At 37.7% G+C, this 24,259-nt stretch overlaps 3 protein-coding genes across 5 annotated transcripts; 2 read left to right on the top strand and 1 right to left on the bottom strand.

Moving 5' to 3' along the window:
• Positions 1 to 732: 732 nt before the first annotated feature.
• On the bottom strand, positions 733 to 2,175 carry adat2 (adenosine deaminase tRNA specific 2). The gene is made up of 6 exons (XM_077510819.1): positions 1,834 to 2,175; positions 1,629 to 1,733; positions 1,233 to 1,383; positions 1,046 to 1,152; positions 906 to 978; positions 733 to 836 (listed from the first exon to the last, which is right to left on the bottom strand). The coding sequence occupies exons 1-6, from the start codon at positions 1,912 to 1,914 to the stop codon at positions 808 to 810; spliced, it is 546 nt and encodes a 181-aa protein (XP_077366945.1). The 5' UTR covers positions 1,915 to 2,175; the 3' UTR covers positions 733 to 807.
• A 378-nt stretch (positions 2,176 to 2,553) lies between these two features.
• Positions 2,554 to 6,787, top strand: pex3 (peroxisomal biogenesis factor 3). Of its 2 annotated transcripts, none has more exons than XM_077511352.1 (12): positions 2,554 to 2,801; positions 3,166 to 3,297; positions 3,386 to 3,467; positions 3,554 to 3,597; positions 3,673 to 3,794; positions 4,402 to 4,468; positions 4,553 to 4,607; positions 4,670 to 4,808; positions 5,752 to 5,822; positions 5,912 to 6,043; positions 6,145 to 6,268; positions 6,359 to 6,787. In XM_077511352.1, the coding sequence occupies exons 1-11, from the start codon at positions 2,729 to 2,731 to the stop codon at positions 6,260 to 6,262; spliced, it is 1,035 nt and encodes a 344-aa protein (XP_077367478.1). In that variant the 5' UTR covers positions 2,554 to 2,728; the 3' UTR covers positions 6,263 to 6,268; positions 6,359 to 6,787. The 2 variants fall into 2 exon arrangements, with proteins under 2 accessions (XP_077367478.1, XP_077367477.1); XM_077511351.1 differs by having other exon boundaries at positions 2,556 to 2,801; positions 6,145 to 6,241.
• A 10,522-nt stretch (positions 6,788 to 17,309) lies between these two features.
• atf3 (activating transcription factor 3) lies at positions 17,310 to 23,786 on the top strand. Of its 2 annotated transcripts, none has more exons than XM_077511367.1 (4): positions 17,310 to 18,122; positions 21,894 to 22,134; positions 22,554 to 22,661; positions 22,740 to 23,786. In XM_077511367.1, the coding sequence occupies exons 2-4, from the start codon at positions 21,898 to 21,900 to the stop codon at positions 23,007 to 23,009; spliced, it is 615 nt and encodes a 204-aa protein (XP_077367493.1). In that variant the 5' UTR covers positions 17,310 to 18,122; positions 21,894 to 21,897; the 3' UTR covers positions 23,010 to 23,786. The 2 variants fall into 2 exon arrangements, with proteins under 2 accessions (XP_077367493.1, XP_077367492.1); XM_077511366.1 differs by lacking the exon at positions 17,310 to 18,122 and adding an exon at positions 19,692 to 21,123.
• The last annotated feature ends 473 nt before the right edge of the window (positions 23,787 to 24,259 follow it).

Genomic DNA, 24,259 nt, shown 5'->3' with positions numbered 1-24,259 from the left:
AACACCTTGAAAAGTCAAACACCTGTAAGGCAAATGATTAATTTAAAAAATAAAAATAAACCCAATAAAAACGCCTCAAATATCAAATAATTCCAAAGTCACTCAACCCCAAAGTCAGGCTTTAAAACAAACAAAAAGTCAACCGCTTTAAAAAAAAATTATTATTATTAAATAAAAAGTCAACAAAAAAAAAACGGGTATGTTTAATTCTCGTGCCAGCACCTGGCAAATTGGTAGAGCACATAACATTTGTATTTTTGAATATTTATTTTCAGTCTAAAAAGAAATGACAAGAATAACATCAACAGAAGTCAACCTGCCGGGTAAAAAAAAAAATAAAATAAATAAACACATGCAAGGAACTACAATTTACTGTCTGCATTACAATATAAAAGACAAATCTTGCTTAGTTTGGCGTATGCTGTTGTCTCACCTTTCCAAAATGTGACATCTCACATTACTTCGCTTGTTTTGAAATGTGACAAGCGTGTGCACGCGCTGTCTCTTCTGTCCTCAACACATCTTCTCTTCCTCTGTGAGGTGACATCCAAACGCTCGAATACTCTGCATACATTTGCATGCTAATAACTCTTGAGTAGAGGTGCGTTTGCTGTCATCAGAATGGGAACATAAATGTCACGTGAAAGCGGCGGTCAAAAGTGCAAATTAATCCGTTTGCGCCCCCTGCTGGCAGTGCATATGAAGTGCGCCCTTTTCAAACATGCCACTTGATAGTTTCGATTTTTATTGGAAATAAAAAATAGAGGATGAATACAAAACGTTTATCAAAGTAAAAAAAAATATGTGTCACTCCTTTCTCATTTTGGGGTTGGGCGCTGAAAGAGAAACAGGAAATGGTTAAAAAAATAAAAAATAATTGTGGCTGGTGTCCATTTTATGCTCACCGTTGGGATTCTCCTGCTTGTAGAACGTCTTCAGCATCTCAATGGCTTCGTCCGCTCTGTGGCCTGTGATGCACTGCACACACAGACGTGCAGAGTCATTTGTCATGCACGCACACGCATGTGTAAACTTGTGTAGTGACCTTGAAGGAGGTTCCCGTGCGACTCAGCTCAGCCGAGGAGACGTCCAGGACGGAGCCGCAGCCTCCGAAGCGCTCGTTCCCGCAGCCGTACGCCACCACCGGAATGTCCATCACACGGTCAAGGGTAAACAAAACACAACCCAGCCAGCCTTTTACAATTTTAAAACACACAACTTGTTAAGGATACTCATAAGGCGGAGCGCGGCGGCGCACATGATGCACGGCTCCACCGTGACGTACAAAACCGTCTGCTGGCACACGCTCCTAGCATCCCGGTTGCCATGGTGACACCAATCCAGGAGCTGGTCCAGAGCAACCATCTCTGCATGCCGGGTGGCCTTAAACACAATCACACGCACAATATGTCAATAAGCCAAGTGAATTTTTGTTTTTATGTTTTTTTTTTATGGTTAAAGCAGCCTCTAGTTGAAAGTGCATCCTTGCTGACATGAACTGTTTACACCAACATCCGGGCCACCAACAGAGTGGAGCTATTATACAAATGCACAATCCCAATTTACTTTCGTTATGTTTCCAAGCTCTCAATGGAAATGTTTTTACAAATCAGAGTAACTCCGCTTACATTTTTGGTTTCGTTGACTTCGTTCCGTCCTTTCCCGATCACTTCGTCCTTGTAGACCAGCAAACATCCCACCGGAACTTCTCCGTTGTCCAGAGCATCTTTTGCCTGCACGCTCGCGCACACACACACGATTAAATCTACAATTTGATTTATCACTCTCACGCATTGTGCGCACCCAATTTACAGAGTTGATTTGTCAATTCACCATGTTAAAAGCGCAGTCCATCCACTTTGCGACTTCCTCGTCAGTCGGACAAAAATCAGCATTAAAGCACGGCTCCACCATTGTCAAGTGGACCTCGCATAGTGTTTCTAAAACCAGACTGTTGCAAAATTCATATTAAAAAAACAAAAACGGTCTCACTTTTCCATGTGCTCTTTTCACTGGCTTTTCATAAAGAGGAAGATAATATGGGCCGGACTTCCGGTAATTTAAGGGGAAACAATAAAAAATTATTCTTTTCCAGTTTTTGAAACAATAAAATAATTATTTTACATGTTTCTTTTATATTCTTAGGAATTCCGTTTATGGGATTGTTTCATACCCGGAAGCAGCATCGAAGGGGAATATAAAATTGGACGTACCTGTTTTATAATTAAATTTCTTCACGAATTGTAAACGATTGAGTTTTTACTTAAATGTTTTTTGTTTGCTTGTTTGTTTTTACCAATACATTAATAGCAACTTCTTTGGTTGTAGTTATTTTTTTATTTTTTAATGGAGCCATTTGTTGTGTCCATTTGTTCTAATTACATTAGCCACAAAGTCAGGAATTCTGTTATTAAAATCATATTTTAATTTATAAATACAATAAAAACGAATTGCAATTTTATATTTTTTTAAATCTGTTCTTTTATTATTAAATTCCCCACCATTCCCATCGCTTTGCTCTGCCACATCCACGATGGCGTCATATCCGCCCACGTACATGACGTAGTACGTCTACGCCGTTGACAGTTAGCATGCTGCTAACGTGGCTTAGCTAATGACTTGAAACTCGTGAGCTAACCACCATGTTGCTCGAACAGCGCGTCCAAAGATAAATGTACGGACTTTTTCGTGGACTTTTACGCCGTGGGACATTCCTCAGTACGTGAGGATGTTTTCGTCCATTTGGAATTTCGTGAAGCGTCACAAGAGGAAATTTATCTTCACCGGAGCTGTAGTTGGAGGTACACTAGAAACTGTTAGCCTGTGTGCTAATGCTACACTCTGAAATTCACTTGGTGAATGAGTAACTAGACTTCTTGACTTTAGGATATAGTCCACTAGTACGATATTTTTTTTGTAGTTAATATGTGCTTAATGTTGTTAATTTTCCTCCCTACATCAACATACTTTCCATTGACATGTTCCTCAACTTCCTTGTCGTGTTAAGCTAAAGAGCTATACCCTACATGACATTTAATACAACACGTTTGGTCTATAAATGAGTGAAAATATAAACATGTTTTGCATCATAACTCATCAACATGTCATGATATTTCCCTTTACTGTCAATCTATGATACTTCCTAATACTTTGCCCTCCCACCAGGTGTGTACTTCCTGGGCAAATATGCTCGATCCAAGATCAGGGAGCTCCAAGAGAAGGAGGCCACCGAGTACATCGCTCAGGCCAGGCGTCAGTTCCACTTCGAGAGCAACCAGAGGACGTGCAACATGACCGGTCAGGAAGTAAACACTAACAATAAGGATGTAATAGGAGCAAACATCTTCAGTTATATTTTTTCTCTGTGTGTGTGTGTGTGTTTTAGTTGTGTCTATGTTGCCTCCGCTGAGAGAAGCCATCGTCAACCAACTCAACTCGGAAAGCCTCACCGCCATCCTGAAGACCAGGCCAGTGTCACTCAGCTCCTTTCTCAATTTTATTCACATAGCTCTAGAACCTGCTGACATTTTCTGTCCGCTCCTTATCCCGACAGGCCGGCCAATAAAGTGGAGATCTGGGAGGATTTGAAGATCATCAGTAAGTAACCTCTCTGCCGGCGTTCCTTCATCTTGACCCTCATTTTTCGCCTGACGTCGGCATCCTGTGCGGCAGGTTTCACGCGCAGCCTGGTGGCCGTGTACAGCACGTGCATGCTGGTGGTTCTTCTGAGGATCCAGCTCAACGTCATCGGAGGCTACCTCTACTTGGACAACTCTGTGGGAAAGCCCCCCGTGGTGAGAAATGTGCTGAGAAGCTTCCAGAATGCGAATTGTCAAACTGGGGTTGACGAGCTGTACAGTAGCTTTGATGTCTGCAATGATACCTGCCTTTGTGTTGGGCCAAAAAAGAAATGTTTCCTATTATTATTATTTAAAAAAAAAAAAAAAACATCAGAAAATTATTATTTTTATTTTTATTTTCAAAAACAAATTATTTCTATATTTTGGAAATTGTTTTAACTAAAAAAATATTTTGATTTTAAACAAATGTTTTTAAGATTTTTTTTCCCCAAATTTTTGACCAAAATAATATTTTTAAATAAATTTTTCATAAGAATGGTTTTCAGATATTTTGATAAATTTTAATTTTTCTGCAACGTTTTTGAAAAAGTCAGATTTTTTTCAATCTTTTTAGAAGAAAAAAAAGAATTTTCCGCCCTTTTTTTTGAAAAAAAAAAAAAAAAAACCTTATTCTCTTTAAATACATAAATTTGTTTCTCAGAAGTAGCCTTCTTTTTAATTCCTATGGCTTAATAGAGGAAAGAAAATGTTTGTTTCGTGTTTTTAGAACATCTGTCACAAGCAGATGTGAACGTCTGTGTGTTTGTGTTTGTGTTGTCAGACTCTCCAGGCGCCACCAGAGGTGCAGCAGCAGTACTTGTCCAGCATCCAACATCTCCTTGGCGACGGTAATTAATGAGCAAATGTTTTTAAAAAGATGTTTTCTTACATAAATCCACAACTAATAAAGCTGTGTCACTCTACCTGTGCAGGATTGACACAGTTGATCACCATAGTGAAGAAGTCGGTGCAGAACTCTCTGGATGGGTAAGACGAAAACAACTCCACTTCAAGAAAACTTGTATTCTAACTGTACGTTTTGTGTGCAGCGTGTGTCTGAAGCAGAGTTTGAGTCTGCTGGAGCTGGAGCAGCACGTGAGTTGGATCCGAGCCGAGGTGGAGTCCTGTCCCTGCCGCCCGCTCTCCTCGTACATGTTGGCTACCGACGACAACGCCCTCGCCGATCAGGTCCATACACACATGGCAGACTAGGCTGTGGAAGCCTCTAAGGAGAATAAAATTTTGGGGGGTTAAAATTCTTAAAATTTATTATAAACATTTTTTTTTTTAATACAATGGTATGAAATCTGATTCTCTTTTTTCAGCTTTTTCTGAAACTGTTTTTTTTATTTTTTTAGTTTTTGACAAAAATAATATTAAAAAGTAAAATAAAAAAAAATAAAATCTTTTTTTTGTTTTATTTAAAACAGTTTTTTAAAAATGTTTTTCAATATTTTTGTAAAAAATATTTAAAAATAGATTTTTTATTTGCAAAAAACATTTTGATGAAAATTAATTTTTCCCCCATTTTTGAAAAATATTTTTTAAGGATCTTTGAAGAAAAAAAAGACATTTCAATAAGTTTTTTTTGTTTTATTCAAAACAGTTTTTTAGACATTTTTTTTCAATAATTTTGTATAAATATTTAAAATGTGATTTTTATTTTTATTTTAATTTGCAAAAAAAAAAACTCAATTTTTTGAAAAATTGATTTACCCCACTTTTAAAAAATATTTTTTAAGGATATTTTAAGAGAAAAAAAAATAAAACGTCAAAGTTTTTTGTTTTATTTAAAACAGTTTTTAAAGAATGTTTTCAATACTTTCGTAAAGATATTTAAAAAATAAATTTTTTATTTGCAAAAAACATTTTCACTCTTTCGAAAAATTTATTTCCACCATTTTTGAAAAATCTTTTTTAAGGATGTTTGAAGAAAAAAAAAATAGTTAAATAACTTTTTTTTTTCAATTAAAAAAATTGATGTGACAAAAAAAAGTCAATATTTAGATTAAACCAATTAACCAATGTAGAAGAGGCACAAACCACAAAACCTGATATATCAAATGTTTTATTAATTGTACATATAGGAGGAGGTTTGATTTACATAATAATGTGCCGGCGTTGCGTTCAGGCGTGCGGCCTGACGGAGAGCGACGTCCTGACCATCCGACTGCTCAACGAGACCAGAGACATGATGGACAGGTAGCCATCTTGTGCCACCTTGTTCTCCACTCCCTCATCCCGGTGAACACGCTAACAAACACGCATGTCGATGTCGTCGTTGCGCTCAGTCCAGATTTCAGCGTCGTGTTGACCGCGTGCCTGCAACGAGGATTCTCCCGCCTCTTCGACAACCTGGCGCAGTTCTTCCACCCGCCGCCGGCGCCGCCTGCTGACTCCGCCCACAACGCCGACCCTCACAGGTCAGCGTGCGTGAGAGATAATGCACCTGATGATTGATCCGTATGTAGTTAGTTTTTTAAACAGGTTATATTTACGCGTAATCCTGTGTTTCTCTGTGTAGTCTGTCGTCCGTCAGTCTTCCGCTGGCCAAGATCATCCCCATCATCAACGGTCAGATCAACACCATCTGCAGCGAGACACCGGGACACTTTGTTCAGGTCATCGTCATCATACATTGATGTCTGGTAGTAAACAAAAATGAACGAAAACAAAAAACAAAAAAACATGTTGGCCCTCTCTTAAACTAAATACAACTATCTATTTTTTTCTTTTAGGAGCTTCTGATGAACGACGACATGAAGGAGTTTGCCGCCAACGTGTACGACAGCTTCAGCACACCGCAGGAAGTACACAAGTAGGATGGGAACTGTCATGTTTTTTTTGTTTGTTTTTTTAATAATTCCTAATGACTCACGTGAGCCGAGCTGGATTATCGCAAGCACTGTTGCACCATGGGAAATGGAGTCTTCTTTGAAATGAAAGACTGGCGTGTTTTGACGCCCCCGGCAGAGGCGGCAGGTAAGTGCCGGACACACGGCCGCCATTTTCCATCTTTTTTTTTTTTTTTTTAACAAAATGGCCGCCGCATCGGCGGGAACTGCTCTGTGGCGCTTTTAACGGTGATGATTGTTGACTTCCTGCCGTGAAATTTGCAGGAAGAAAACATTAATTTCATTAAAAGAGAAATATTATTTGTAAGAGTTTCCAAGAGTCTTAATTTATGAAAATTGACAGAATCCCCAAACAATAATTTAGAAGAAACCACCCAGTTTTGGGGAGGCGACTAGAGCTCGTCTTTTTGTTACCATGACAACCAGCGGTGACGCTAGGCTTACGTTTTCCGGCCATGTGACGTCATCAATCAATCGCTTTCATATATGGTCTCCGTGGTTCTGATCGCGAATAGAATTCCGGATGGGAGTTTGGCTGTATTTGGATGTAGTTCCGGTTGTTTCCCACAAGGTGTCGCCCTTTTACTTCAGACTTCGTTTGACGGGAACATTCCAGAAGTCCTCCAGCCTTCCTCGTCATGTTTGTACTGGAGCATGTAGTAGTCAGTGAATCATTTCAGCGTTTCTTCATTTTTAAGATGCTAAATTCATTTTTAAATCGTCAATAATTAAATAAATACATTTCAACTAAAATTATCCAACACGCAATGGCTTTGTCCTGCCTACAGGGGTCGCTGTTTTTCCTATAGATTGCACGGTTGGGAAAAACCCCTAGAAAAAATGCTGACTTTGGATGAGTCATGGCTAGATGAAAAATAATCACAATAGGTGAATGATGTAATTATGCTACATTAGGTTCGACACCCACATATTAACCTTTTTTTTTTTTTTTTTTAAATCATTCATTGTAGAATTTACAACTTTTATAATGATGTTTTAAAAAAATCACTGTTACATATGGCTCAAACAGACTGGAAAAGTGCTTATTTATGACATCGTTTGTTTTTTACCTTAAATATGATGTGAATGTGCAAAAGGAGGCTTATAGACATGAACCGTTGTAAATATACTACATTACATAATACATAACAAATGATGATGTAAAGATCAATATATGTATGGATGACATAGTTTTGGAAGGGAAAACTATGTGAAAGTGCTGAGTCAGGATGACGTCACAGCGAGAGTTTCCTCTCCAGGCAGCGCATGGAAAACCAATACCGTTTCCTAATCGTTCTTTCAGGGCGTGGAGGACAGACAGACAAAAACACGTTTAACCTGCAGGTATTTTTCCACAAGAACAAACAAAACAAAAAAAATCCTTTGAACGTTGCGATGACATTTAACGTTTCGTCGTCATCCTCATTTTCAGCAGCCACGACTCCGCTGTGGTTGTTGACCTGGCGACCAGTCAAGTCCGTCACCTGTTGAAATGTTTTCTTTCCATGAATGGAAGTTTCGATGCAGTCGTGCCAGTCACAATGAGGTCGTCACTTTTTTCCACGTTAACTCTAAATTAGGACGTTTTTATTCACTTTTCAATGTAATGCACCACGTTGTTTCCTGGGGATTGCCACTTTTTTGTGACTTTTCTAATATCTAGGGAGGCAACTATTTTATTAATTGATTAATCTATTGGTTATTTTGTTGATTAATTTATGAATCAGATTTTAAAAACTTGTTTTAATTTCCATGTATTATTAAATGACAGTGCAGAAAATGCACAAACATAAATTATGATTCATCGGCCGGTTTGTTGCGTAACATCCGTCAGAAGATCGGCAAAAATGTTCATGATTGTTTTCCAGAGTAAAAGCAGATTTTTGAAAAAGTCACGGAGGACGTCAGAAATCGGAGAAGATTCAAGTTAAGTCTCCAACCGGTTAACTTATGGCTGCACAATTAATCGAAATTCAATAACAATTTCAATTGTTACACTCCACAATTACAAAATTGGAACAATCGTAAACAAAAATAAAAGATTATTAATATTTGGAGTTTTTTAAATGTGTATATTGCACATTTTTTTTTATTTTAAAATAACTAATTTTAAAATAACTAATGGTGAAACTTGCATAATTATAGTATTTCAATTAAATTATTTGACTTAACACATTCATTGCCAGACCAGCAAAAAAATGCATAATTTGACGTCTTTTCCCGTCAATGGCAGTGAATGAGTAAATATTTTTTGTGTTTAAACAGTTTCTTTGTTTTGCACAAAAAACAAATGATCGTGATTTCAATTATGACCAAATTAATCCTGATTAATATTTTCTTCATAATCGAGCATGCCTAGATTTACTTATTCATTTTTGTTGTAGCTCGGCTGGCATTGAATGAGTTAATTGATTGACCATAACAAACACTGGATTGGTCACCAGTCAGTGACAGGTCACTCATAAACAAAACAAGTACTGGTCGCAAGTGATGCTTTTAATGTCGTTAGTGCGTGTTTACTGTTGTGCTTGTAATCCCGGTGAGTCACAAGTACGGGCAGAAGGACGGACGCGTGGCGATGACATCATCCGCCATCATCCTACTATCCCGCTATCCCAACCCGCACCCCACCTCCCCCTTCTTCACGCCGCGCACGAGCGCTAACGCTAACGGCGGCTCCCTTGCATTATTGAGCATTCCCCGTGCCGGCAGCTGCCGCGCGCCATTGGCCGAGAGCGGCCTCTGCTGATTGGTGGAGTGGGTGTGGTGGCAGGGTCAATCCCTCATTAGGTATTCGAGGATGATACGGGCTGAGGTCACTCGCACCGAAGGCTGGCGATGATGTCATCTCACCTGACGCACGTACGCAATCTTTCATCATCGGAAGGCTGTGCTGTGTTCCTTGTCCTCGTTGGCATGTAAACAAATGAAGCAAAGGGGGCGTGTCCGAAGGCTCATATGATTGATTGAGCGCCCAATCCCGTCCCAGATGACGTCATCGTGTTTTTCTTAAGGTGACGGCATCACTACTCTGATTCTGGAGTCACTTTTTATGTCACCGTGCTGAACAGAGGGCACCGTGCGTGCGTGTATGAGATTTCACTAACAGCGTGTGCGTCCATGATGGAGGGCGTTTGTCAGTGTGTACAGTGGGTCAAGAAAGTCTTTAGTCACTGTTGAATATTTTTAGAATCGATCAATCAATTAAAGTGTATCACAAAAGCATTTTTTTTCCCTTATTACTGTTTATTAACCAGTCATTGTTGTTTATTTTGTACTTCATATTCTCATAGTGATTTTTTTTTTAAAAACGGGGGATTGATGTTATGCTATGTTACCGATTGGGTCATTGTTTTCCAAAGTAAAAAGAGATGTTTATCAATGTCTTATTTTGATTAAACACAGAAGATAATCAGTTTCCTTTCATGGAGGACGTAAAAAATCAGTGAACAAATACTGTTGATATGCTGAAATCAGCAGATTTTTAGAATTTTAAATTAAAAAAATGTCTCAAAACGATTACTCAATTTTTAAAATAGTTGTCAATTAATTTGATAATCGATTACTTGTCGATTTGACAGCTCTAGCCACTGATTGTGCAACTTCTCAGTGTGTTAAATTTTTCAACTGTGACACAGAATGTGGAAAAAAAATCATGGAAATCACTTTGTAGGATTTTTAAAGAAGTATTTGTAAATAATAAATATTTGGTCAGAAGTGGGCATTTGGTCTGTCCGTCAACTGCGAACGCACGTTTTGTTGTCAGAAAACGAATGACGTGAAACTTTGAAAAAAACGTAACGGACTACTAAAACACTGACGAAACTGATTTCTCGTCCCTCATCATAATCGTCAATAACCGGGTCAGTACCGAGTGATAGACTCCCGTTTCTGTCCTTGCATCAAAATTACGTCGTTTCAACAACCTTCACCGCGCACCTCCGACAATATATAGCATATTGTTCACAAGTTCTGTAGTTTCCTATGATCTGGAGGGGCAGTGAAGGCAACAGGAGTGAGGGAGAGGAAGCCATGAACCAGTTAGCCTTATTGCTATTTTCAGAGATGTCAAATCCAGATCCAGAAAGTAAAAACCCCGCCACAGTTTGCCGTTAGCTCCTGATGCTAGCTAGCTAGCTCCCTAGCTAGCTCCCTAGCAGGTAAACGAGCACCATGGGAGCTAGCTAGTGAGCTAGCTAGCTAGCATCAGGAGCTAACGCCAAACTGTGGCGGGGTTTTTACTTGCTGGACCTGGTTTTGCCACCAATCATTATCTTTTATTTGTTCTTATTGACGAGTTTGTTGCTAGCTCGCCTCTTGGCGATAACAACCCGGACTGCTTGTCGGTTCTCGCGACTGGAGGCAGAGGGAAGCCATCTTGCGTTGCCGATGGTTACCGTCAACTTCCGCCAATAAACGAAGAACAACAACTTTGATGTCTAACAGTCGGGATGATGTTCTTGGGATGCAACTTGACATTCTTTGTCGTCCAAACACGAGCTGGGTTAAAAAAAAATTATTTTTTTTTAAATTCCTAAATTTCCAGTGTTTTATTTTCACCTTCTGTCTCTCACAATGAAGTGTAGCTATGACGACAATGACATGGGAGAACTTGCACAATCGCTGACTGACTACCTATTATTTATTTAATCTTATTATTTTTTTCTGCCACACTGTATTGTGTGCTCGTGCGTTTGACGTGTAAAAGTGTGACTGTGAGTGTGCGCATGTCTACACATGATCTAAAAATAGCCCCCGCACACGGCGGTGCAGAATGTGTGACGCCACGCCGGCCCAGCCTGGGAATCCTGGGACACGTTCCAATTCCCGAATGTTCTCCTTGTGTTCTTCCTCTGAGGAAACTGAAGTTGTACAAGTCCAAACGCTTGCCAAAACAAACAAAAAAAATTTTAATAATAATCTGACATAACTCAATAAATCATTTTCATCAATTCCCGGCAAAAAAAAAAAAAAAGTCTTCTCTGAGCTCGTCAAGTCAGCAGGAGGACGGAAAGCGTTTGTGTCGCTGAGGCTTCCCTCTCGTACCGGGTGGAATTCGGCAGGGGCGTGAATGGCGTCGCCACGGCAACAGCCATGTCAACATAAACATGGGACAACCGTGTTGAATGTTATCGCAATCCGCTTTAGAGAGCGTTTTGTTCCCGGTGCACGCAAGGAATCGTGGGAAGCATTTGCGTCATCTGACGTCATTTTTTTTATTGCGCTTGCTTGTTCTTTGTTTTATGATGTGACATTGGAATATCGCGTGTGCGCTTTTTAAGGAGGCACCATTTGATCTGTTGTCCTGAAATGAATAATGATAAACATAAATACAGTCAAGTCTCAAGTGTTTGTAAGACTTAGTTTTTGTGCGATTTAGACATTTTTTTTTCTTTTATATTTTACAGCGGTTTTTGCACATTCGATCGCTTTTTGTACCAAAAAAATTTGCTTTTTTTTTTTTTTACATTAATTTCCTCAAAGTTGGAATCTCCAACCAGTGCTGCCACACAGTCAGACTGAACAAAATATGTCTTCTAATGCACGGTTGTATATTTAATCTTTTGTTTTAAGCCAATATTGGATTCTGATGATGTGGGCAAAAAAATTACGATAATAAAATTGCAGCTCTACATTGAGCTTATTTTAAAAAAATAAATACAAATGTCAATAAATAACAGCATTTTTTCCATTTCTTAAAAAAAAAAAAATCTCAGTGTCCCATTACTGGTGAGCTATTTTTAGAACAGAACTATGGGGCTATGATGTTGTCCTTGGGGCTAACCAGTACCCACCGTTACCATTTTTTTTTTCTCAATGCAAATAAACCCGAGTAATAAGGCTGAATTTGCAGCATCTCGTTCATTTTGGTCGCTCCCTCCTCCACACAACTGCTCGCCAGACGGCAAAATGATAAAAGGTAATTGGAAGCAATTTCATTCACAGAGGCAACTAGCTTGTGCAACTCTGCAAGCAGCCAATCACATCGTGCCCTGCTAAACTCATTCACTCGCAGCCTTTTTCCCTGACACAACCTCCTTCGCTCCTGGATTTTGACTGACTTTGCAAGGCCCACCGAATATTCTGTTCTATTGCTGTAAAACATGAAACCTCCTAAGAGAAAGAATAGTCTCTTCTTTCATCAGAAAAAAAAAGTCTGTTTACGTTTTTCAGCATTTAGCATTAGAATATAGCTAAGTTTCATCATTATTCACAAACCTGTTGAAAACACTGGCAAAAAGAGCTTGTTGCAACGTGGGCCTGGCTGATCTCTTATACTCTACTGCCAACTTTTGGCAGTTTTTGAAATAACTACCATTGCTTTAAGCGACCTCTTCACGTTAGAAGCTGTATCAAAGCCTCCTGTATGCTCTAGCATTTAAAAAAAAAAAAAGGCAAAAACAAAAAAAACGTATGAATATGTTTTTGGGAGTATTAGAGTATAAGTATTAGAACGTAAAAAAAAGAAAAGCAAAAAAACGGATTTAATACATTTTTGGGTTTGAATTAGTTAATGTCCCTTCAAAAAGACAAAAAACTCATTACTAGTATTAGCAGTATTTTCCAGTATTAGCAGTTATTGAAACCTCGACTTTTTAAAACCGGTAATTGGTCCATTAAATATGTGAACATGGTCCATAGTACAAAAAAAAATTATGTCATTAATGCAGTATTGAGATTAAATTACTTTTATTTACTGTATTTTAAATGGGGGGAAAATATGTATGCTCTCCTTCAAAATGGTGCACGCCTACATATTTACTAATATAAATTATTTTCAAATTGAAATTGTGCTTTATCTTGTTCGTGGTTTTCAGTGGCATTTGATGTTGACGTTCCCATGATGCCTTATTACGCACACTCGCTTTGTCGGAAATTTGCAAGGGAGATTCCACGTCGATGCAAAAGTACGCAAAGCGCTTAAAATAATCATGCGAAGTGAAGCCTGTCAAATCAATCGACAGCATCAATCACGTCAGCATTTCAAAGACATTTGCGGTATCGTGATGCAAACGAGCGCCCCGTTGCGTCCTTATTTGGTCGTGCGGCTCGATGACGTCGTTCAAACAAAGCAAGATTTGGCTCTGTGTGGAAAGGGGGCGTGACTTAACAGCTCGCCTTTCCGAACCCGTCCGTCTTCATTCCCGACTGGCCGCCATCGTTTGTCGCAGCGCAAAAATAATGTCAGGAATTCCAGTCACATAACGCCGTCATGTGATTTGTCTTTTTCCCAGCTGGAATTTCCATCGTGACAACTTTTGGGAATAACTTGACAGAAAGGATAATCCGCTATTTGATGCATTTGTTTAGGAGTACAATTGGTTGATTCAAAATGCTTTGTTGTTATTCATGTATCTCGTTACATAATCGGTTGATTGTAAATCATTGCTGTCGGGCCGAAACCTTAAACTTCCAAAATTGTCACTTTTGAGGATGTTTGTTCAGGGCTGCTTTATTATGAAGAAAATATTAATCCCAATTAATTTGGTAATAATTAAAATCACGATTAGGACCATAATTTATTTTATTTATTTATTTTTGGTACAGAACAACAAAATGTTTAAACGGAAAAAAATATTTAGACAAATACATTTCTTTGAAACACTATAATTATGCAAGTTTTATTTATTTTTTTTGGGACCAAAGAAGATTTATTTAATTGGTTATTTTAAAATAATAAAATTTAAAATAGTGCAAATTTATACAATTAAACAACTCAAAATTAGTATTAATAATCTTTTATTCTTGTTTACGATTATGCCAATTTTGTAATTGTGGAGTGTAACAATTGAATTTTGATCAATTGCACAGCCATACTACTAACATTACATCATCAAAGAGAGCAAGCCATTTTTTAATTAAATTGGTCAATAATTTGTAAAAAAAATAAATACATTTTATATATTCATTCATTCATATATATGTATATACACCCACGTGTGACCAATGGAAAAGATTTTTGAAAAAATAAAATATTACATTTAAATCGTGACTTAGAGGGTTCGGCCTGATAGTAATATAAACAATTTATATATTTATATTCATATTAATATTAAACTATTTATATATTTATATTCAGAAATAAATTATTTAAAAAAAAATGCAAATGAATTATTTTAGTAAAGTTATCTATTTTACATGTATTAATTCATCTTATGCTAATTTTAATCATTTCCCTAGTTAAAGAAACGGTCCAGTCGCAAATCAAGTTTCTGTTCCATTGGCCAGCATGTTAACTCATTTGCTCCCAAAAACGTATAAATACGTTCTATTTTAAATGTTTTAAGTGTCCCAAAGACATTTTTAGACATTTTTATTTATTTATTTATTTTATGCTAGAGCATACAGAAGCAGCCTCTTAACTGCAAAGAAAGGTTGAATCATTTTTTTTCAAGTTATAACACAAACGGCCAGCAGGTGGCAGCAGAGTGTAAGAGATCAAAAAAGCTATTTTCCCCACAATTCTAAACAGATTTGTGAATCATGATGACACTTAGCAATATTGTAATGCTAATTTCTGCAAAACTGAAACACATAAAAATGTACCTTTTTTTTCCTGATGAAAGAAGAGACTGTAATCTTTCTTTTGGTAGGTTCCATGTTTTTATAGCAGTAGAACACAATATTGTGTGGGCCTTGCAAAATCAGTCCAAATCCTGTAAAACAGTCAGGAGCGAAGGGGGTTGCGAAATGTGAAAATGGCTGCGAGTGAATGAGTTAACTGTTGAAGGACCCGGGCAGATTACATTGACATGACAACACATAGAGGCTGAAATCTGATTGGATGGGGGTAAAAAAAAAAATATCAACCTCATACTGGAAACGGTGCAGCCAAGAGAAATGAGTCGATTGTTGGAAATCATGCAAATGAATGGAACAAAAAAAAAAAATCAAATTTGCCACTGACTTCCCGCCGCTGGTCAAACAAAAGTGGTGAAAAGTTGAGGTTTGTGGCAAACGAGGACAAAGCGGCGGCGTACCAAAAAAAACCAAACTGGCCTCGACCAGAAAAACACGAACGCTCATGTGGCGCTCGCCGTCTTCTCGTTTTAACGGCGTCTCTCTCGCTCGCTCGTCAAGTGCAACCAAATTGTTTTTGGTAGCGCTTGCCACGTTGCATCATCAACATGCTGCAACGTGATTGGCCGACAGCCAATGTTGTTCTTGGAAAAAATACCGGCAGCACACCATTTACAGAAAACAATATCGGGAAAATTACAAAGACATATTTTGATTGGCCCTTTGCCAAAATAATCCTTCTCGTAAGCGAACGGATGATATGATTGTTTTTATTGTTATTTTTGTCCTCTTTTAATTTTTGCTAACCATGTAGCATTTTGACTGCACTGTGTATTGCTAACGGTTATTTTAGAAATTCTGTGAATTATTTTGGTTAATATTTTAAAACACTTTAAATGTCCATCTTTTTATTTAAAAAAAAAAAAAACAGGACGTAAAACATGCAAACAAATAAATAGATTCAGTACTGGTTTGATCTGTCGGAGGGAAAAACAAACAAACATTTTGACGATTGTATTCCAAAGTAAAAAAAAAAACAAGTTTTGTTTTGATTCAACACAAAGATGATCTGTCATTCGCTCGCTCTCTTTGGTGGGGGGGGCATGTAAGGAAGAGCAGAGTGAGGCGGGGGGATGATTTCCCGGATTAGCCGTGATGAGAAGAAGAGGAAGAGGAGGGATGGGTTGGTGTGTGTGTGTGTGTGTGTGTGTGTGGAGGGGGTGCACGGGGGAGCGGAAGCGCCGCCACTTCCCGGAAGAGCTGACGTCACCGCCGGGACATGACTTCATCCAAAGCGTCTCTGGTGTGCTGATGAAATAATTATACGGCACAACGTTTCACTGCATCGGCGTACAATCATCAGGGAATACGGCATCATAAAATCTTCTGACTGGTTAAGTGACAGTAAATGTAGGGGGAGACAAAGTACACCCTCAAAAGAGTAAAAAAAAAAAAAAAAAAAAAAAAAAATCGCTTCAATTGGTAACACAATTGAATTAAGTTAGTCAATATATTCAGTTTAATTAATTATGACTTCATTAGACTTAATACTTTGGTTTGGATTCACTTTGTATTAACTTAATTCAGGTGAAAATATTACGTTTGATGAGCTCAGAATTAATTACATTTAATATATTCACTTTGGACTAACTCAATTCAATCGTGTGTTACCAAATGAAGTGATTTTATTTATTTATTTTTTTATTTTTTTTGGTGGGTCAACCACTCAACCATTCAATTTGTAATCTTAAATTGGTTCAACAATTCTCTTTTTAGAGCTTATTTAATGTGGCTCACCCAGCATTTACATTAGAAAAAATAAATATGTATAATTTCATTAATGTATTTAAAAAAAAAAAAAACTTTACATTAATTTAATTTTTATTAATTAAAAATAATAATAATTAGTAGCTAAAATGTGTTAATTGAATTTTTATGGATTTCTTTATTCTGTCATCTCTTAAAAAAAGTTATTGTTTAAAAAAAATCTCATTCCACTCTAATTTGTTTTTATATTTGAGTTAATTGTGATTTTTTTTTTAAGTTGGTCAATCGTTCAATTTGTAATCTTAAGTTGGTTCAACAATTATCTTTTTAGAGCGTGTGCTTATTTAATGTGGCTCGCCCAGCATTTACATTAGAAAAAATAAATATGTATAATTTCATTAATTTATTTAAAAAAAAAACTTTACATTAATTGAATTTTTTATTAATTAAAAATAATAATTAGTAGCTAAAATGTGTTAATTGCATTTTTATGGAAAAATCTCATTTCACTAATTTGTTTTTGTATTTGAGTTAAATGTGATTTTTATTTTTTTTTAAGTTGGTCAACCGTTCAATTTGTAATGTTAAATTGTTTCAACAATTGTCTTTTTAGAGCGTGTGCTTATTTAATGTGTCTCACCCAGCATTTATATTATTAAAAAATAAATATGTATAATTTTATTCATTTTAAAAAAATCACATTTACATTCATTTAATTTTTAATTAATTGAAAAAGGTCATTTGTAGCTAAAATGTGTTTAATTGAATTTTTATGGTTTTCTTTATTCTGTCATCGCTTAAAAAAAAGTTATTAAAAAATCTAATTTGTTTTTTACTCCGAATTAGATCCCCCTGGCTCTGAAATGAATAATTAATAATTCAATTTCACATTCTTTATTAAATCATTCCTAATCATAGCAAAAAAAGTAAACGGCACATTTAAAATACTACAAAGCAAATAAAAACATTTATGTTGACAGTGATACGGTTTTGAAGGACATATTTGTATTAAATGTGAAATATATATATATATATTTTTCATATTTGTACAGCTCTCTTCATCTCCATCCCATCCGGTAAATGACCTCACGAGTTCTTCTCCTTGTCTTCGTCAGCCACTCTGTTGCCATGGCAACACTTTCACCCCAAACTTCTTTCATCATCGTCAAACAAAACAAACAAAACTGATGGCATCAAACTTTCACTTTTTCTTCTGCCAGCTTCTCGACAGCGTCAACAAAGCAGAAGGAGAAGTGAGCGCGGTGTCATAACGAAAGCGAAACCGGGTCAAAGTTCACCGAGCCGCCTGGCGGACGCCTTTCCGTGACGGCTAGTTGCCAGCGGCTACTTCAGAGCGCAGGTGAGCCGTGATTGGTCGCTCCCTGAGCTCACTGTGATGTCATTTTAAGTCGCCAGGCAAGTGGCAAAATGGCCCCCTCAGATGGATAAAATCATATTCCACAAAAAGCAACATTAATCAGAATACGGTTTGTTTACATTAGTGAGGCTACATAGAACATATTGTAAACAAAATTTGGGGATTGACGTCTCTCAGTCCTCCTCGGCAGTAGTTGGCGCTATACTGCAGCACCAGATTATGCATGTGTGTGTTTGATATGTGTGTGTGTGTGACACTGCAGCTAAATGAAGACGACGTACATCAGTGTGTATTAATAGCGCACACACACGCACGCTTGTCGGGATCTAATAATAACGCAAACGATTAAAATGGTCAAGCGTGTCACCTTCTTTTCTTGATGCGGCCGGTCGGTGCCAGCGGAATGGTGGCGGGCGACGTCGGCAGCGGGGAAACACCCGCTCAAACGGACTCATATGGAAAACAAAAACATACAAGTACATTATAAATATCTAATATTCTATATATTCTGTGACGATATTCTCATAATTTAACAGTTATGTTCTTGTGAATATTTGGCCAAACGAGAGAATGTGAATCACAATCGTGCCGGTCTTTTCTCTCTGAATTGAATTTTTAGCCCAACTTCGATATTTTATGACGTTTTATGGTCGTGTTTATGCGAGTGAGCAGGTTTCGCCTGTCGCAATCTTCTTTCACTTTGGTGTAAAATGAAAAGACGAAACTAGTAGATTGTCACAAAAATGTTTCACAGCAAAATAAATGTATTTTTTAATGTATTAAATGTGCTTTCCTTAATTGTGTGCTTTATTAATGTTTTATTTTCTATTGAATGTAGTCAAATTAATACTTTATATATTAGAAAATATTATATTATATATTATATATATATTTTTATTGTATATTAAAAAATAAATAAATATATATATATATATATATATATATTTAATATTTACATTTTCATTACTACTACTACTATGCTGAAATAAATTCACTTTATGTAAAAAAAATAAAATAATAAAATGGTTTGTGTTGAATTTGTTATATTTTGTATTTGATGGCGTGGGAAAAAAAAAAATATGGGTGCGCAGATTGACCCCTGTGGTGCACCGCATTTGTAAATAGTCATTTAGAACAGACAATTTCCTTAGATTCATTTCTTTTTTCGGATTTTCATTGTTCCCTTTCTATACCAGTGACAAGAAAGTTTGTAATTTGAATATTTATGTTGTTAAATGTGGCCTGTTATTTTTGTATTCAGTCTAATCGTTTTAGTTCCTTTATTTGATTAGCGTTGATTGTACTAAGAAAGTAAAATGTATATTAGGTTTTTTCTATTTTTAACTCTAACCCACAAAAAAAAAAAAAAAAAAAACTCCTTGCACATGCCTGAGACAAGTTGAGAAACTTCCAAATGACATCACACCGTGACAAGAGATGACACGAGGACATTTGTCAACGTTTCGTCTTACTCAAAATGTGCTTTCGGGGTCAAAATGCCAAACTACTTCCTGTTTGGGGTCATCACTCCAAATGCCAAACTACTTCCTGTTTGGGGTCATCACTCCTTCAGCACCACCCGGCAGCATGATGTTGCTCTATTTTTTTTTTCCCTTTGAAGATGACTATTGGCAATTACGAGTCCACTGGTGTGGCTGGTTTTGAGTGCCTCATTGTCTGCCTTGAGTGCACGCACCCATTGCCGAGTCTGACCAAACAATCAGTCTGACCTGTATTAATGATATTTGATTGACAGTTTCATCTAATTAAGCAGACACGCCCACAGCATTCAAGAGAACTTTTTTTTTTTTCCCCATCATTTTGAAGTTTCGTTTGACATGATTTTTTTTCCCAACACGCATTTCTTTCCTCTTTGACAATGAAAGGAAACAAAACAAAACATGCAAATATGCAAATATATATAATATGCAAATAGTCAGCAGTCTCATCATAATTCTGATTGACAGCAATCAGGTGAACATCACCTGATGCCAACACCGGCGATCGACAGACCGGTTTACTGCTACCGGCAACTGCCAAAATTAATAATAAAACATAATGAATAAATATCATATGAGGGTGATGTCATCGACTGGATCGTGCGGAAGAGGAGCTCCCATAAAAGTCACAAAATGTCAAGAAACATCAGTTAGGTCCGAATATTACAAAAAGTTTGAATAAATGTAATGTGAAAATGTTAAAATGTCAAGTTGGAATTTTTTTAGCTAATGTATTTGTAATATCACAAGAATAAAGTGATTTTTTTTGTGCGAAAGAATTCATAAAGTTGAGATTTTAGGACGTATGTATGTCTTCTCAGATGAAAATAAAGTTAGAAATGTATTTTGTTATTGTAAATTTTAAAATTATACCTTTAAAATTAAATGTAAATAAAATTTAACATTGAGAATAAAGTCCAAATGCTAAAATAATAAATGTGTAAAACATTTAAAAAAAAAAAAAGTAGTGTTGCAAGAGAAGTAATTTTCAATTACTATTTGTTGTTGAAGTCGTAATTATGTGACACAAATATTGCTGTTAAAGTAATAAAGTTAATCAGTTATGGTATGAGAAAAAAATGTGATGTTACAAGCGTTAGAAAAAAAGAAGTCGTAACATGGTGGAATCAAAACCCTCGTGAGAGCAATGTGCCTTTTATTCCTATAACAAACTCCAACTTCTTCCTCTAATCTTTCATGTCTTTTATGCTCTCTCTTTGTCTTTAATTCAAAAACGTGAAACATTTGAAGCGAGATCAATGAGAAAAATAAGATTAAAGAACCGAAAGGAGCTTCTCGCGTTTGTGTGTTGTTGGATTGCATCATGACGCAGCGATTTTCACGTCACCAAGCTCCGCCCCCGGGCGTGTGCATGCGCGCGCATATAAGCGTGACGCAACCGCCAGCAGGCTCAGCTCACACGCGCACCGGCCGGCTGGCGACTCCTCGCGCACACTTCGGCTTCTCGCTCGCACTCAACACACGTAAGTTGACTTTTTTAAAACGCTTTTCGTGTTTGTAGCTTTGTAATCACTTTTTTTTTTTTTTTTTTGTCACGGGATAGTGTGCCAAAAAAAAGGTAACAATAATGGTGACATTTTAGTGTGTTTCTGACTTATTTAACGTGTCTTGTTTTTAAGCTCGCCCAACTTTTTGGTATTTTTGTTTACGTTCCAGCATATTCGAGTATTTTATGTGTAAAGGTATTTCTATGTCAAAATCGGCTCCCATTATAATTATTATTATTATTAATATTATTGTTGTTATCAGCATACATCAAGACCTATTTCTTCCTGAAGGAAAAAGTTTGTTTTGAACTATATACATATTTATTTTTCGTTTTTTCGTATATGCGTGCATAATGTATGAGTAATAACATTTTTCACATCAAAGTGTTTGTACTTCTTCCTACGCCCTTTGAACATGTAAACTGCACTGAACTATATGACTTCTCTTAATGATCTTTTCTTTCATTTTTTTTTATTTGATATCTTATATTCAATCAATCACTTTCCTAGAGCCAAAAATCACAAAAGAATCTTGAGGACCCCAAATTTTGAATTCCCCTCGTCAGTTTTATCTTCTCTCTTTTTTTAAAAAAAATAAAAGTGGTTGCGGTTTCAGCACTGATGAATTATTGATTGATTTTTATGTTGACATTAAAGGAGGAAAACTACTAACTAACTAATCTTTGTATGCCACCATGTCCCCGATTTGCGACTAAATGCGACTTTTTTTTTTTGGTCCTCGGCAGGGTCATGCTGCACAACTCTCGTCCGACGCTGGCCGACGTCAGCTGCTCGTCGCCGCTCCCGCGTCCGTCGCCGCTCCCGCGTCTGTCCCCGCCGGGCTCGCTGTCCTTGGACGACTTGAGCCACTTGACGGGCGAGCGCGAGTTCGAGCGCGAGTTCGAGCCCGAGCCGGGCCGGGCCGGCCGCGCCGACCTCAGCTCGGACGGCGCCAGCTCCTGCTCGGATCTGGGAGGGAAGACGCAGGTGAGACGGGGAAACATTTGAACTCGTTTGCTCCCAAAAAGCGCATAAATACGTTTTAGTTAACTCATTTGCTCCCAATAACATATAAATACTTTTTTTTTTTAAAATGTTCTAAGTGTCCCAAAGACGTATTTATACGTTTTTGGGTTGTTGTTTTTTTTTATGCTAGAGCATACATAAGGCTTTAATGCAGCCTCTGCATTGAAGAGAATGTTTGAAGCAATGATAGTTATTACAAAAACGGCCAGCAGGTGGCAGCAGAGTATAAGAGATCAACCGGTGACATGTTGCAAAAAGCTGTTTTAAACAGATTTGTGAATAATGAGGACACTTAGCTATATTCTAATGCTAATTGTTGCAAAATGGAAACAAGACAAGCTTTTTCAATGAGGTAATTGGTGGTGTTGTCATGGCAACAGCTGTCGCTCACCGAGTCAGACAGGAGGAAGCGAAGGCGGGAGAACAACAAGGCGGCCGCCGCCAAATGCCGCAAGAAGAAGAAGGACAGGACGGAATATTTGATGCTGGTACGTTCGAACGTTTTGTTCGTTCATCAAAACCGAAATATTTTGCGGCTAACCGGCATCCATTTTGTTTTTCCGCAGGAGTCCGAGAAGCTGGAGAGCGTCAACGTCACCCTGAAGGCTCAGATCAAAGCGCTGAACCAGCAGAAGCAGCACCTGTCCTACATGCTCAACCAGCACCGGCCCACCTGCATCGTCCGCACCCCCGACCACGAAACGGCCGACCTCTTCGCGCGCCACCTCCAGGACAGCCCGAGCTCCATCTTTGCCGCCGCCGCCGCCGTCGCCCCAGAACTGGACGCCGGCGGGCTGCTCGGACTCGACCACGTCGAGTGTTCGGTTTCCATGTGACGAGCACGTAAAAATTCTGCTGAAAACCAAAATCTTACCCGAGAGGTACTGCGGGTCGTCAACGCTGCTAACGTGGGGGGGGGCACGGAAGGCAACCCGACCTCTCACCTCACAATCCCAAGCTGCTGATTGGACGACGTCACCTGCATCACAAACTTGACTTTGAATTGTCCGATTCAAAAGCGAAGCTGGAGCACTTTTTTTTTTTTGTAATTTTGTGCCATGTCCACTAGATGGCACTGTGACTGTTGTACTGATACTTCCTGTTCAGCGATGCACAAAGAAGCTGAGCGAGAAAATGTTTTTTTATTTTATGTATTTATTTCAAAGAAAGACAGTCAACTGTCAATAGCGTCTGCTACGCAAAAAAATGCTGCTAAATGTTTTTTTTGTTGTTTTTTTGTAACCACTCAGGACTTTACAAGCGGCGTCCCGAGTGAGTCGTCATGATTCCGACACCATAAAACTCTGCTAGCGTACGAGCTAACGGCTAACCGTTTGTGACGTGTCGACAAAATGTCAATATTATACGGCTACATTTCGAAAATGATGGTTTCATGCGTGTGTGTTACTGGGTGGCACCTCACGAGTTGTGTGTGTGTGTGTGTGTGTGTGGTAAAGCTACACAAATATTTTTGTTTTATACCACTTTTGTACGATATGTTTGGTCATGTGACCACGAGAGCTTTGAGCCAATATGTTCAACATGTAAGCAGGTCAGAGACCAGCTTGTTTTTGTTTTTTAACTTTGGTTAATAAAATATATGACAAACCACAGGAGCGTGTCACTTGCGTTGTCTTCAAAACAAACATGGCGGTCACATAAACGAGCTATTAAAAGGGATACTTATTTATCCGTTTTTGGAAGTCAAACAATATTTTGCCTATAATAAATTTGATATTTTCATTATTTGTCATGTACAATTAGTACCTTTTAAAAACACATTTTGCAACTTGCTATCGACTGAAAATGGCATCACAAGGGCTCAGGTAACCAATCACAGTGCAGCTTGTGAATATCACATGACCAAACCTAGAAAACAGGTGAGCTGTGATTGGTTACCTGAGCCCTTGTGATGTCATTTTCAGTCGACAGCAAGTTGCAAAATGTGTTTTTAAAGGTACGAATTGTACGTGAAAAATAATGAAAATATCAAATTATATACAAAATATTCACTTTTTATTGCTATAATGGGCTAAATAAGTGAAGTATCCCTTGGCGGTACCTGAAAATAAATGAAAAACCAAAA

Source organism: Festucalex cinctus, chromosome 21 (genome assembly GCF_051991245.1).
Source record: "Festucalex cinctus isolate MCC-2025b chromosome 21, RoL_Fcin_1.0, whole genome shotgun sequence".
Lineage (NCBI taxonomy): Eukaryota > Metazoa > Chordata > Actinopteri > Syngnathiformes > Syngnathidae > Festucalex > Festucalex cinctus.
The sequence above is the reverse complement of the archived record's forward strand: the minus strand, read 5'-3'. Positions and strand labels throughout refer to the sequence as shown.

Coding starts and splice junctions, on each gene's coding strand:
- atf3 (XM_077511367.1), top strand. CDS start 21,898: ATGCTGCACAACTCTCGTCCGACGCTGGCCGACGTCAGCTGCTCGTCG. Junction 22,135..22,553: donor ATCTGGGAGGGAAGACGCAG/GTGAGACGGGGA, acceptor TCATGGCAACAG/CTGTCGCTCACCGAGTCAGA. Junction 22,662..22,739: donor GGACGGAATATTTGATGCTG/GTACGTTCGAAC, acceptor GTTTTTCCGCAG/GAGTCCGAGAAGCTGGAGAG.
- pex3 (XM_077511351.1), top strand. CDS start 2,729: ATGTTTTCGTCCATTTGGAATTTCGTGAAGCGTCACAAGAGGAAATTT. Junction 2,802..3,165: donor CACCGGAGCTGTAGTTGGAG/GTACACTAGAAA, acceptor CCCTCCCACCAG/GTGTGTACTTCCTGGGCAAA. Junction 4,809..5,751: donor ACAACGCCCTCGCCGATCAG/GTCCATACACAC, acceptor CGTTGCGTTCAG/GCGTGCGGCCTGACGGAGAG.
- adat2 (XM_077510819.1), bottom strand. CDS start 1,914: ATGGTGGAGCCGTGCTTTAATGCTGATTTTTGTCCGACTGACGAGGAA. Junction 1,734..1,833: donor TGGACTGCGCTTTTAACATG/GTGAATTGACAA, acceptor GCGAGCGTGCAG/GCAAAAGATGCTCTGGACAA. Junction 979..1,045: donor GCACGGGAACCTCCTTCAAG/GTCACTACACAA, acceptor CTGTGTGTGCAG/TGCATCACAGGCCACAGAGC.